General features: G+C 39.5%; 1 protein-coding gene across 1 annotated transcript in view; it reads right to left on the minus strand.

Annotated features, from left to right (window-relative positions):
• Positions 1 to 961: 961 nt before the first annotated feature.
• LOC124552876 (lachesin-like) overlaps positions 962 to 14992 on the minus strand; it is a 333701-nt gene continuing 319670 nt past the window's right edge. Inside the window, exons 8-9 of the mRNA XM_047130152.1 lie at positions 5428 to 5512; positions 962 to 1158 (exon numbers count right to left, since the gene is read on the minus strand). Of these exons, the coding sequence (XP_046986108.1) occupies positions 5436 to 5512 (77 nt within the window). The 3' untranslated portion in view covers positions 962 to 1158; positions 5428 to 5435. The remainder of the gene's footprint in view (positions 1159 to 5427; positions 5513 to 14992) is intronic.

Consider the following 14992-nt stretch of genomic DNA (forward strand, 5'->3'; position numbering starts at 1 on the left):
ACCTGTAATATGTGTCCCATATCTGTGTACTGGCTACGTTGTGGTCGTTGTACGTACACGTTGTTTTACATAACTGTCGCCCTTACTAGTGTTGTTGAAATACTAAGGGAGAAATACCTAAAATATTTGTTGTTGGGTACTTGACAGTGGTCGAGTAAAATCAGTAGTGTCCATCTTCACAATAAACTTATGAATTCAGTCGAATAGGAATTAAATTTTTATTTCACTTTGTATTTGAGGATTTTTGATGAAGTAAACAGCTTGTCTTTAGTCCATTTGTGCAGAGAGCAGAAGTAATACTTCAGTTCACTATTTTGACAAATACTTTTGTATCTTGTCTCTCCAACAGGCTACTGAAAACACGATTCGTCCCTTGCCGATGTGTACTAGCAAAAAAAGCCTTTATGGAAGGAAAATAACTGATTTTACTACATTCATGCAGGCAGGCTCATACTTAATGTATCTAGTTTTTTTTATTTCCAATCCTCTCAGTTTTCTCCCAAACAAAAACTGACTTTCTTTTAATTCGCAATGATAACATAACTGATTTCCTTCATAATACATAATTTAGGAAAATTACAACATGAGAATGAACTGAAAAACTTTCAGAATCAGTGTAGTGCAGTTGTGTATCAGCCCGAGATTATGTGACTGTCATTATTCTTACGTGAAGTTATTGATGAACGACTTATGACAATCAGATAATCAGTGCTTCTTGCAGAACACATACGAGTGTGATTTCATTCCAAGAAATTGTCATTTCAAGACACTAGTATTCTTGCCTCTGTGTAACCAAAATTTTGCAGAGGGGAAGCACGATAACAAATCTCTTACGTCGATTTAGGAATGTGACGCCTCCAATGATTGTAGTGTCAACTAGGTAACATCCTACCTGACGTTCCCAGAGTAAGTGATTTTAATTCACAGAGGTAACATACACTGGAAAAGCAGTCGATAAATATTGAAAGGGTAAAGCATTTTATTTGACAGTTATTTACACGAGAGGATGAGATAATAATGAGAGAGCGAAGCATCAGATGATGATAGAGCGTGGTAGCACCAATGTCCTCTGGTGACGTTACACTGGCTGCAGATCTTCTGGAAACATCCAACTCTTTAAGGTACAGCCATGTCTTCTCATCCGGGGATAGGCTGCACCTGTTGACATGTAGGTTGGGATCATTAGAAAACTCACCGTAAGCGCTACCTCTGGCTGCTGCTCATATGACACTACTAGTTACAGTTTTTGTGTTTCCATGTAACGAAGCCAATAATGTCCAATTATTTTATTACTGATGAATATCCACAAGTTTTAAACAGATGGAGGGATTGGTAATTATTCCATAATTTCTCCAATATTGAGTCTAAACCACTAGTGTTAAAACTCACGGTCGTGCAAAAGTATTCTACATGTTACAGATGTAGTAAGTAACACCTGTGGCTGATCTCCAACTTATTTTTTCTAGTAACTTATTTATGAAAATATCGGTCTTCGAAAATGAGAGGAACGTAAAGCACGGAAGGCGAAAGACAAATAAATGTAAAATCTACTACAAGCTTAAAATAAATGATTAGTAATGCTAGTAACACAATTGTAATGAGAATAATTAGTTTCTTCCTGCGTTATGAAGAGGTTCTTTATAAAGTAGGAAGGATCACGAGTACAACTGGATTCATAAGAACACAATAACATCAATATATCATTATCAGTGTTAACTCCTCTCGCATGATGAATGTCGATTTTTATCCGTTAAATTGTCACCAGTGTTGGTCACAGATGATGTAACATGGATTTTCATGTGATTCAAGTATTTCAATTCAGAAACTGTTGTTAAATCCAATTATTCTAGGCGATTTCAACTTGTAGAAGTGTGTTTAGTATTTCTCACGATGTTCATAATGAAAAATTTTCTTAAATATGCTAACTGCATAGCATTTACTCGCGACAGATATTTCACACTATTACAGTCGTAATGTAGAGAAGTAGTGCTGATGAAAAATCCCATGTCTTTTGATCTCCCTGAACAAATATTTATGTGCCCTGAAAAATTATATGCACAAAGGAAGTGTATTATGGTTATCGTAATGTGGTACCTTGTGTTACGTTCATAAATGAAATTAGATAATTTTCACTAATTGTTATGATGTTTATAGTATTAGCGAAAAAAATCGTACTGAAATGATTTACATTTTCGCTTAACTAGTTATGGTACATGAACTAGACCACTACGAAAACTCGTCATAAGTAAGAAAGGATGAGATTCTCAGTTTAAAAATAAAAATAACAAAAAAAAGGAATTATCCGAAGTTCGTCCTCACATTCGACGAGAAATAGAGTTGAGGAGAAAATTACGTTTCTTAAATATCTGTCGGGAAGTAGACCATTCTATAATAAGTTTTACTCTGCCACTAGGTTGACCATTTGACACATTAAAGGTGAAAATTATGTTCATCCTGATCTCCGAAGGTAAACATTTGAACTTAGGGTGAGGACGCTATTTGTGTACTAGGATCAAGACCTCGATGTGCTTTATAATATTAATTTGCCATCAGTGTTGAAAATGTTTGTTGTTTGCCCCTGTGGTTATAGATATTTCTATTTGAAGTTTCAATATTTTTGTAGCTTCTTTTGTATTTTTTATGTGCCTTTCAGTAGAATGATGTCATCACAGTCTTGAACGAACCACCTCAATCTAGCTTTTACAAGACGGTAACTGCAAATTTGTAGTGCAAGTCCAATTTGTAATCGAATTTTGTGTCTTGAAATTATTCCATATTGTGGTGAAATACGCTAGATCGCATTTACATCTCCCTTGTATGCGAGCCTATTTGCGTAAATAAAATTTCGACTGTCTTACACCTTATACACATTGCGATGCGGTGTGCTGGACGCGCAGCTGCTCTCTCCTTGTGTAAGGGAAACAAATTCTGCAAGGCGCCATACAGTATATGCTTTTTTACAGGACGACTTCGAAGAACTGTAGCTCCATTTTCAACAAATCATTTGAGTAAACTCAAGTAGTGTAGTTATGCCATGTGAAAGTGGTATATTTTCAACATTTGGTGAGAGTAGCTGTTGACATACCAATGTTTGTACAATTTCCTTTCCTTATACGAGGAATTATGCATGATTTTTGTGTCACACGTAGTTGGTATCAGTCACGGAAGAGTACTGCTGCGCAGATCTCATTAACGATCACGTCCCGAGTGATATGGTACGTCGCCTCCAAGGGTGCACGAATTACACTACTGGCCATTCCAATTACTACACCAAGAAGAAATGCAGATGATAAACGGGTGTTCATTGGACAAACATATTATACTAGAACTGACATGTGATTACTTTTTCACGCAATTTGCGTGCATGGATCCTGAGAAATCAGTACCCAGAACAACCACCTCTGGCAGTAACAACGGCCTTCATACGCCTGGGCATTGAGTCACACAGAGCTTGGATGGCGTGTACAGGTACAGCTCCCCATGCAGCTTCAACAAGGCCACAGTTCATCAAGAGTAGTGACTGGCGTATTGTGAGAGGCCAGTTGCTCGGCCACCACTGACCAGACGTTTTCAATTGATGAGACATCTGGAGAATGTGCTGGCCAAGGCAGCAGTCGAACATTTTCTGTATCCAGAAAGGCCCTTACAGGACCTGCAACATGCGGTCGTGCATTATCCTGCTGAAATGTAGTGTTTCGCAGGTATCGAATGAATGGTAGAGCCACGGGTCGTAACACATCTGAAATGTAATGTCCACTGTTTGAAGTGCCATCAATTCGAACAAGAGGTGCCAGAGACGTGTAACAAATGGCAACCCATACCATCACGCCGGGTGATACGCCAGTATGGCGATGACGAATACACGCTTCCAATTTGCGTTCACCACTATGTCGCCAAACACGGATGCGACCATCATGATGCTGTAAACAGAACCTGGATTCATCCGAAAAAATTACGTTTTGCCATTCGTGCACCCAGGTGCGTCGTTGAGTACACCATCGCAGGCGCTCTTGTCTGTGATGCAGCGTCAAGGGTAACCGCAGCCATGGTCTCCGCTCTGATAGTCCATGCTGCTGCAAACGCCGTCGAACTGTTCGTGCAGATGGTTGTTGTCTTGCAAATGTTCCCATCTGTTGACTCAGGGATCGAGACGTGGCTGCACGATCCGTTACAGCCATGCAGATAAGATGCCTGTCATCTCGACTGCTAGTGGTACGAGGCTGTTGGGATAAAGCACGGTGTCCCGTATTACTCTCATGAACCCACCGATTCCATATTCTGCTAACAGTCATTGGATTTGGCCAACGCGAGCAGCAATGTCACGAACGGTAAACCGCAATCGCGGTAGGCTACAATCCGACCTTTATAAAAGTCGGAATCGTGACGGTACGCATTTCGTCTCCTTACACGAGGCATCACAACAACATTTCACCAGCTAACGCCGGTCAACTGCTGTTTGTGTATGAGAAATCGGTTGAAAAATTTCCCTATGTCAGCACGTTGTAGGCGTCGCCACCGGCGCCAACCTTGTGTGAATGCTCTGAAAAGCTGATCATCTGCATATCACAGCATCTTCTTCCTGTCAGTTAAATTTCGCGTCTGTAGCACGTCATCTTCGTGGTGTAGCAATTTTAATGGCCGGTAGTGTACGCTGGATATGACGTTATCGAGGACAGCCAAAAAACAATTATAGTCCGTTGACGTACCCTGTCACTCAGTATTTGTGGAAGTTTTTCATTTCGTCATTCTTTGTGCCTCGATTTCATTTTACAAGACTGTGTCAATTATGGGAAGGGTTATGATTAACATTATCGTTTTTATGTATGTTAACATGCAGGAGAAGAAGGGAAGTCGTAGGCGCGGAAAGAGGAAACTGTTAAAGATGTGGTGGACGATATGATGCGGTGATTTTGGTTTTAACAGGGTGCTGAAAGATCGAAATTGAAAAGTAGCTTCTATGGTGGATGCATATATATGTGACGTGACAAATGTGGGTGAAAGAACGCCAGAAATAGGCAAGCTGGAGCATGGGAATTAACGAATACATCTCCAGGACCACACGTATCAGTTAACAGCGCTGGAAATCGCCACTGAAGATGCTTCCTAAATAACTGAAGCGAAACACGTATTGCAATAAACAAACTGCCTTTAGTTAGTTGCATATACGTAACATACCTTCACGAATTTAAAGCAACTAAGAAAAGACGGAAAACCGAAAAAATGACGAGAGAATAGTTTGCCGATGCTCCTGATGCCAAGCATTATCCAGTCCCATATATTTAACGTAACCCCTCAGCGATTCTGCAATCTGTTTCAGAGTTTGAATAACGAAAAAAAACCACCTCTAGAGGCACTAGGAAGACGACGAGCAGATGTGCGCTAAGGCGTGAGCAACTGATGTGAGAGGCGACAATTCGAGATACGTACCTCTGTCCTCAGAGACTGCAGTAGGCTGTGACCAACACCAGGACCAGTGGGGGCAATCTTCCACTCAGACTGGAATGATGGCAACCTTCGAAAGAAGAAAATCAACCTTGATGTAGACATTCATGTGAACATTTCAATATTTATCATCTGCGTACAAGGAAATGGTTATACGACATGCGTTACTGCCTTCCTGCATTCCGGCTGACAATGCAGTAACAAGCATGTCACACATGGTCTCTTTCAGCTATAAGTTGCTCCTCGTTTGATAGTCAGGAGCGGTTAACGTAATCCAAAGAGCCACAGGCAATTTATACTAGTTGAATAAAAAACGTAATGTAATCAGTAGTTGAAAGAGAATACTTAGCAGCTAGTAGAGACTGAGAGCTCTTCCAGTCTTTTAATAGGATTTACATGTACAATTTGTAACACCAATATCGATTAGAAATAGATTTATTCAATTAACTATGTATCTGTGTTTAGGAAGCGTTTGTTCTTTGTTAGTTAAAGGTCATTGATTTGTGACAGGAAAGTTAAAGTTGGTAATATATATATTATAAAAGCTAAATGATGTTTAAAAATAATGAAATTTTATAATATATGTATGTTCATAAACAAAAATTTGTATATTGGAAGCTGGTTCATGCGTAGGAAACCTATAATGTGAAAGGTAAAAGCTGTAGGGAAGTCCCTCCGCAAGGAATTGGCTTGGAGTGATGTAAAAGGTGGTTTTGGCGGTCGAACTGGGCGGCTACGTGGTGGGAAAGGTACGCAGTCGGTGGCTAGCCGTTGCACGGTACACATGTAGGGTAGCAAGGGAGGCATTTGGAAGCCGTTTTGTATGGAAAGTAGCTTAGGATGTGTAAATGGCTGTTGCATACTACTTTCGGCAATACAGAATGGTTCGAACACGATAAAAATCCGTCGCCAAAAAGAAATTGTAAAGAGCATTCAACATCAAGAGCAGTGGGTAGAGTTAGCCGCCACGTCGCTTGCCACCACTACTTCGCCACTGCTATAACAACTTCAGGCACACAGATATGTATTCCAGCGTGGACCAGTAAATTTGTGTGAGTGTTTTCAATAATAATCTAAGTGTTATAAACCCGTGTTTTTAACCCTAACTCCATCCTAATCACGAACGGAAGCAGAATCCCCTCCTAAGTGTGCAGAAAAACGAGTATCATGTTTCTAACTAACTAGTGATTTAATTCTCTGTATTAAATGTGGAAAAATTCATTGCCAGAGAATGTAAAAGTTACTGCCTAAAATACCTGCTTCACTGGTGATGAAAAAGGCACGTAAGTGTAAACTTATTTGAAACGTAATTTAGTTTTGATTGCTAACATGAACAATGGTTTCTGTTTTGATTAATCGAGCTGAGTGTTGAGTAATTTGCTTTAAACATTGAAAACATAGATTACGCGAAGTGGGGCGAAGAACTAATGTTGATTGAATTGAGCTTTGCTTCTGGAATAATCATAGAGTTTTCCTACAGAGACAGTATCAGTTTATGGGTCCCCATTATGTTCTTCTCATATCAGAAAGATAATTGGGATATTTATTGCTACTAAAGAAATCTGATTTTTTTATGTAAATGGGAGTACAAAAAAGTGTATATGTAGTATTGTTTAATTTTATTTGTGCTATTTATTTGTCAGTTAAGCCAGAACTCTTTTCATGCCCAACTTAAGTTCATTGTTTCCTGCAGTAACATCTCAGTACTGAGTTACATAATGATTGTGATTGTAGCTGTAGTTATTATTATTATCATGAGTGGAGTACAATCTTGCTTTCTATGATAACTGGTTTGTGCATTAGTGATAACTACTGCTACCCACATCTTAGATCGCCCTGTGGTCGTATGTATCCAGTGTACTACTCAAAGGGAATCGTAATGAAAGACACTACAACTACTAATGTTGAATTTTATTGGAACTAATGTTTGAAATTAATATGCCTAATTAGGCTGGCGACCGTTTATTGTTTCATTTGTATGAACCTTTATACTTTCGTTATACCCAAAGTAAAGCCTGTTTAGTTTTATATAAATTGCTTTATAATCGAAATTACTGTAGTTGAAGATATCGCTGGGTCAACGTGAGAATACGTAATGGTCTTTAACTTCGGAGCTACAAGCTCTAGAATGTAAGCTGGACAGTGTAATCTGTAATACCAGCACTATATCAAGTCGTTTGTATTAACTCTTAGGACACCTGCGGTCGTGGGGCCAGCATGAGACGACGTTGGGGTCGTCTGCTTTCGAGCCACCATGTTCTACAACGTGCACTGAACAGAGTACTCTGAAACGCTGTGGCAGCACTGGCACAGAGCATTGCATTACGTCATCAGCCCTGCCACAGAGCACCGACTATCCTGCTTTAATGAGGGATTAAGTCTCCTGACCTTCACGTCCTATACTGCAACATACAATTTCACTGTCCACATAATAGAGTCTTTACATAGTAAAATGGCACCAATGGGAGTGTTGTGTGACTTGCCCAAAGCATCTGATTGTGTGAACCATGACATTATGTTACAGAAATTACAATTCTATGGTATAAATGCAATAGCATATGAGTGGTTTAAGTCATACCTACAGAAAAGGAAGCAAAAAGTTTCCTTACATGGGTCAACTGATTTAAATAAGTTTGCCACTTCATCTAACTGTGGGGAAATTACATTAGTTGTTCCACAGGGTTCAATCATGGGGCCCTTCCTGTTCTTGATATATATGAACGACCTCCCTTCCTATCTGAAACAATAAGCTGAAATGACACTGTTTGTTGATGATGCAAGCATCATTATTAATCCAGTAAAGGAAACTCCAATCGAAAATGATACAAATAAGGTATTTGGAAAAGTCATTGACTGGTTTTCAGCAAATTTGCTTGCTCTAAACTTTGAAAAAACAAACGGCATCCAACTTTCTGCTGCAAAATGTACAGTTCCTTCAATAAATATAACCCATCAAATGAAGTCATTAGACAGGTTAGAGCGTACTATGTTTTTGGGTGTACATATAGATGATATTTGAAAATTTCGTATTTTGGATCTTCTAAAGCGACTAGGTTCAGCAGTTTTTGGAATCAGAATAATTGCCGATTTTGAAGATATAGAAATTAGTAAGCTAATATACTTTGCATACTTACACTCTCTGATGTCATACAGAATAATATTTTGGGGTAACTCAGCATTTTGACAAAAAGTATTCATTACTCAAAAGAAAGAGGTTAGAATAATGTGTGGGGTTCATAGTCGCATATCTTGTATGCATCTTTTTTAAATATTGGGATTTCTTGCAACAGCCTCACAGTCTCTCTCTCTCTCTCTCTCTCTCTATTCGTTTAGTCGGTTCCGACTCTTCGTGACCCCATGAACCAAATCACGCCACTTTTTCCTGTCTTTTACTTTCTCCTGTAGACCTTCCAGGTTGGAACACATTGCTTCTGTGATGCCATCGATCCATCTCATCCTCTGACGTCATCTTCTTCTAGTTCCTTCAATCTTCCCCAGCATTAATGTTTTTTCCAGCGAGGCATGCCTTCGCATTGTGTGTCCAAAGTAGGTCAGCTTTTGTTTTAAGATTAGACCTTCCAGGGAGAAATCTGGTTTAATTTGCTCCAATATTGATCTGTTGGTTCTCTTTGCAGTCCATGGAACTCTAAGAAGTTTCCTCCAACACCACAATTCGGAGGAGTCAATTCTTCGCCGTTCAACCTTTCTAATGGTCCAGGTCTCACATCCATACATCACAACTGGAAAGACCATAGCCCTCACAATACGGATCTTTGTTGCTAGTGTTATATCTCTGGACCTTATAACCTTGTCAAGGTTTGACATCGCCTGTCTACCGAGCAACAGGCATCTCCGGATTTCATGGCTGCAGTCTCCGTCAGCAGAGATCTGGGAACCGAGATAACTGAATGTGGTCACTACCTCCATGGTTTCCCCTGCTATATCCCACGAATTGGTAGGTGTAGGTGCCATAATTTTCGTTTTCTTCACAATCAGCATAAGACCAGCCTTTTCACTTTCGTCTTTCACCTTCAGTAAGAGTGTTCTCAATTCTTCTTCACTTTCTGCCAACAGGATCGTATCATCCGCGTACCTGAGGTTGTTTACATTTATTCCAGCTATTTTAATTCCTGTTTCTCCTTCATCTAGCCTCGCATTCCTCATGACATGTTCTGCATACAGATTGAATAAGTACGGTGACAGTATGCAGCCTTGCCGGACCCCTTTCTGAATCTTTATCCATTTCGTTGTTCCATACATAGTTCTCACCGTGGCTTCTTGGTCAAGGTATAAACTCCGTATCAGACGAATGAGGTGATCTGGTACACCCATGTTTTTCAGTACGTTCCATAATTTGTTGTGATCGACGCAGTCAAAGGGTTTGGCGTAGTCAATAAAGCAGAGGTACACATCTTTCTGCAATTCTCTCGCTTTTTCCATAATCCACCGAATGTTAGCAATTTGATCTCTAGTTCCTCTTCCTTTCCTAAATCCAGCTTGTTCTTCTGGCAGCTCTCGATCTAGATATTGGCGAAGTCTATTTTGTAAGATTTTCAACATAACTTTGATAGCATGTGAAATAAGTGCGATTGTTCGGTAATCTGAGCATTCTTTAGAACTTTTCTTCTTTGGAATGGGGATGAATACTGATCTTTCCCAGTCTTCTGGCCACTGCTGCGTGATCCATATTTTTTGACATATTGAGTGCAGCACTTTCACTGCATCCTTTCCAGTGACTTTAAACAATTCTGCTGGTATTTCATCATGTCCACTAGTTTTATTATCAGCCATATTTTCAAGGGCCCACTCGCTCTCCAAAATATCTGGCTCTAGTTCTAAATTAACATTAACATCAGCAGTAGGAGCCCTGTCATGATGCAGTTCTTTCTTGTATAGGTCTTCTACATATTCTGCCCATCTTTCCTTAACATCCTCTGCTTCACTCAGATCTTTCCCGTTTCTATTTTTTATCATTCCAATTTTTGCCTGGAATTTTCCTTTAATTTCTCCAATTTTCTTATAAAGATCTCTTGTCTTCCCCATCACGTTACTATCTTCAACTTCCTTCCACTGTTCATTAAAGAATATATTTTTATCTCTGCTAGCTAATTTCTGAAAATCTTTATTTAATTCAAACATAGCTGATCTATCTCCCTTGATTTTTGCTTTCCTTCGTTCTTCTGCAACTTGCAGTGCCTCAACTGACAGCCATCTAGCCTTCTTACTGTTCCTTTTCTTGGGAATGTGTTTCTCTGCGGTCTCCTTGACAGTATTAGCTACTACTGTCCACATCTCTTGCGAGCTTTTGTCCTCCAGCTGTAATACATTAAATCTGTTTTGTACCTCTACAGCATAGTCGGAGGGTATAGAGTTAAGGTCGTATCTGCACGTTGGGATACTTTTTGCTACATTCTGAAATTTCAGCCGAAATTTTGCAATCAGGAGCTCATGATCTGATCCGCAGTCAGCCCCAGGTCTTGTTGTAGCTGACTGAACCGCTCTCTTCCACCTCCGATTACAAAGTGTGTAATCAATTTGGTTCCGGTGTTGGCCATCTGGCGAAGTCCAGGTATATAGGCGTCGCTTTGGTAGTTGAAATAGTGTATTAGTAATTATCAATGAATTTTCTTGGCAGAATTCTAGGAGTCTCTGTCCAGCTTCATTTGTTGTACCAAGACCATATTTCCCTGTTATACCTTCTACAGCTTCATTTCCCACTTTCCCTCACAGTACATTTACTCATTAATGAAATTTGTTGTCAACAACATGGAGCAGTTTAAAAACAACATTGACATTCATTATTGTAATACTAGAATAAGGAAGACTTACACTATCCTTTACTCAACCTATATTTGGCACAGACAGGGGTAAAATATGCTGCTATAAAAATTTTTCTACAAATTACCAGATGAAATAAGGTGTCTGACAGATAGCAGTAATAGCTTCAAAAATAAATTGAAATCATATCTGCTTGACAACTCCTTCTATACCATAGATGAATTCTTGAGTAAGAATAAATAAATCTTGATATATAGTATATGCATTTTGTGCCATTTAAGGGAATGGGGTAAATAATACAAATATTATTCTTTAACTCTGCATTGTAAAAAAATCTTGTTTCATATGTGCATTTCTTGTGCACTTTACACGTTCCACATCATAACGGCTACTGTACCATGCGATTGATCTACAGAACACGCAACCAACTAACTAAGTAACAACACCCTGTCACCTGCTCGTTGCTTCACCGTCTTTCAACTGCTTTCCATGGATGCCCGTGACAGCAGCATGCGAACAACCTACCAGAATCGCCGTCTCCAAAACGTTCTTTCCCACACGCCAGGTTGTAAGAAATCCTCTTTGGCAAATCGCTTATGTCAGTATACTTCCCCACCTTGGACTGTATAGCATCTGGAATGATTCACCACTCGTCCCTGCTCCACTTACTCTTTCACTCCCGCATCAATTGCCCAAAGCGCTACCAGATGGAATTCAGTCTCGCGGTAGGCAGTGGTCATGAAGGTTTAGCTTATCAATGCCTATACATATGGTGTAATATTATCGCTGGAATGATCCACCATTCGACTCCGCGCCTGTTATACACTTCAGTTTTCGCATCACTTGTCCAAACGCGCTACCAGATGGGATTCAGTCTCGCAGAGGGCAATGATCATAATACCTATAATGCCTACAAATGTGGTGTAACAAAAACGACGGTAGAACTTTTACTGCGCATTATTCACCTATAGGATAGCGCACATATGGATCAGGAAACGCTTCGGTTTCATGTTAGAATATATTGTCTACAGCATTTCATATTACATTTCTTTGGGAAAATATTAACAGAACGTATCAGCTTAGCAAGTCTCCTTTCCCTCCTTTAGCACTGATACTTGATCCTAGCGGTGTCGCATTGAATCCCACATACGCTGATGTTCCCCTGGCTTGTTGTTTCTAAGTATGACAAAAAAAACGGCAGAAGGGCCATAACTGTTTGGTAACAGTATTGCAGATAAATCATTGGAAACAGCATCCACAGTAAAATACCTAGGTGTAATCGTCTGAAGCGAGCGTAGTGGAAACGATACATAAAACGAGCTGTAAGCTGATGCGTACTGAGATTCACTGGACTAGCCCTAACAAAATAAAATTCATCTTGTGGTGTTGCAGTTCTTCTTGTTGCGTCCGTACTTTCTACGAAAATAGGAAAGAGGAATTCCACCTTATGCCAGACAATTTTTTTTCTGTTTTGTTTCACTCAGACATGTTTCAGCACTTCTGTGCTTTCTTCAGTAGGTTATTTATTATTTCCTAACTGTAAAATTGTTGTAATATATTAACATTTAGCGAAACTTTCGGTACATAATATTTACAGTTGTGAATGAATAATTGTTGTAAAATATTATACATCATTTGTTCATAGTTCACAGTTGAGAAAAGTATTAACGACCTGATGCACTGTGTGTTGTTTATAACATTATGTCAAAGTTGTATTTATAGCTTAATTGGCGAAAAGAGTGGATGTATGCATTAGTTTACATACTTACATGATGTTATTGGACATTTATTTAGGTAGCTATTCTGCTCCACAGTCTACAACGTCTCATCTGCAAACGGCAAAACATAATTTTTGTATTTCTGTTTATTATGCATTTACAAACGGAAATGATTATATATCAGGTTTCTCGTGTGTAACTTACGGTTTGGATGTTCTGTTGTTTTCTCATATGTTGCTGGCGAATTGAATAGGCTTATTTCGTGGCCTATGGTCGCTTACACTGCACTTCCTCCGATTTTTCAAAACGTGAGCAGAATTTTCACCGGCATTGCGCGTTGTTGTGGCTGTGTGGTATTCATTTGTGTCGTAGTGTTTGGCTGGGTAAGGCGCCCGACTTTGAAGTGTATTTGGCATCTTTCGTGTTTCGTTTTTTTTAGTGTGTGTGTGTGTGTGTGTGTGTGTGTGTGTGTGTGTGTGTGTGTGTGTGTGTTCAGGACTGAGACAGAAAGAGAGACCACAGATCATGAAATCAGCCTGTTCACTTCGCCAGCGACATATGAGAAAGCGCCACGATATCAAAACTGTAAGTTACACAAAAGAATCCTGATATATACTCATTTCCGTTTCTAAATGCATAATAAACAGAAAAATAAAAATTACGTTATGCTGTTTGCAGATGAGACGTTGTAGACTGTGTAGCAGAATAAAATAAAAATCCAATAGCAACATGCAAGGTACGTTAACTAATGAATACATTCGATCTTTACGCCAGTTAAGCTACAAATAGAACTTCGACATAATGTTATAAACAACACACAGTGCATCAGGTCGTTAATACACGTTTCAACTGTGAACTATGAACAAATGATGTGTAATATTTTACAACAATCATTCATTCAGAATTGCAAATATTATGCACCAAAAGTTTCACTAAATGTTAATGTGTAACAACTATTTTATAGTTAGAAAATAATAAATAACCGACTGAAGATAGCACAAAAAGTGCTGAAATATGTCTGGGTGAAACAAAACAGAAAAAAGGTGTCTTGTATAAGGCGGAATTCCTCGTTCCCAAAATAAAATTCGTACGTGAAAGAGGTGTTTACAAAACACTTATTGGCAGAATCTTGGCTATTAATCGTCAACCTGCGGCTAATACGACGTGGGATCGAGAGTGGCATGAATGTGTATAGAAGGGTTTTCAATAGGGGCAGGATTCAAAAAGTGAAAAGTGCCTTTTTAGCTAAGTATGAGAACTTGTCGTGCTCCAAGAAATGAATTGGGTGGGAAGTGCACAAACTTACTGGATCTAAAAGGTTTGACATTTATCCAGTGAATATCTTTTTAAGTTCTATTACGGTTATACCTTAATATAAAGTATCTCCTTACGATATTAAAAGCACATCTTGTCATATTATTAGAACGATTATGGATCGAGGTATCCATTCGAAACATCCATCTAACAGGTCAGTACAACCAGTGGACTGAAACAAAACAGACCTCGTCTCCCTGGTTTGACGAGTTGTTCGGTAGCCATGGCAACTGTACGGCATAGCTCACACGCCAGTCTACATGCCGCCCTGGGCTGCACCCCGTATGGTTTCAAAAATTCCCAATGCCTTTTCGGCCATGGTATTTCACAGTATTCCGTCTTTTCTAGGGTTGAAAATTGTATTTCTTCTGCACTTGCGGCCAGAGGTAAAGTGTAGATCATAACAATATTTGAGCGTCTTTGTTGTTAAGAATAACGATTCAGTGTTCCTTCGGACATGCATGTATGTCGTAAGCAACATTGCACCCTTCTTCTTAACAACAAAGGCACTGCGTTATCGTGGTTATCTACCGACACCCATCAGCGACTTTCATATAAAATGTCCTTGCTTTACGGCAATTTCGTAGTGAGTGTACGAATACGGGCTGTGCCGCAGGAACTACGCCATATGTACGTTTAGGTCTGTCCGTGAGCCGCGCACGGATGGCCAAAGTGGTTAAGGTGACCACTCCCGTAAATAGGGAAATCTGGGTTCGAGTCCTGGTCCGGCTCAAATTTTC

Source organism: Schistocerca americana, chromosome 1 (assembly GCF_021461395.2).
Source record: "Schistocerca americana isolate TAMUIC-IGC-003095 chromosome 1, iqSchAmer2.1, whole genome shotgun sequence".
NCBI lineage: Eukaryota > Metazoa > Arthropoda > Insecta > Orthoptera > Acrididae > Schistocerca > Schistocerca americana.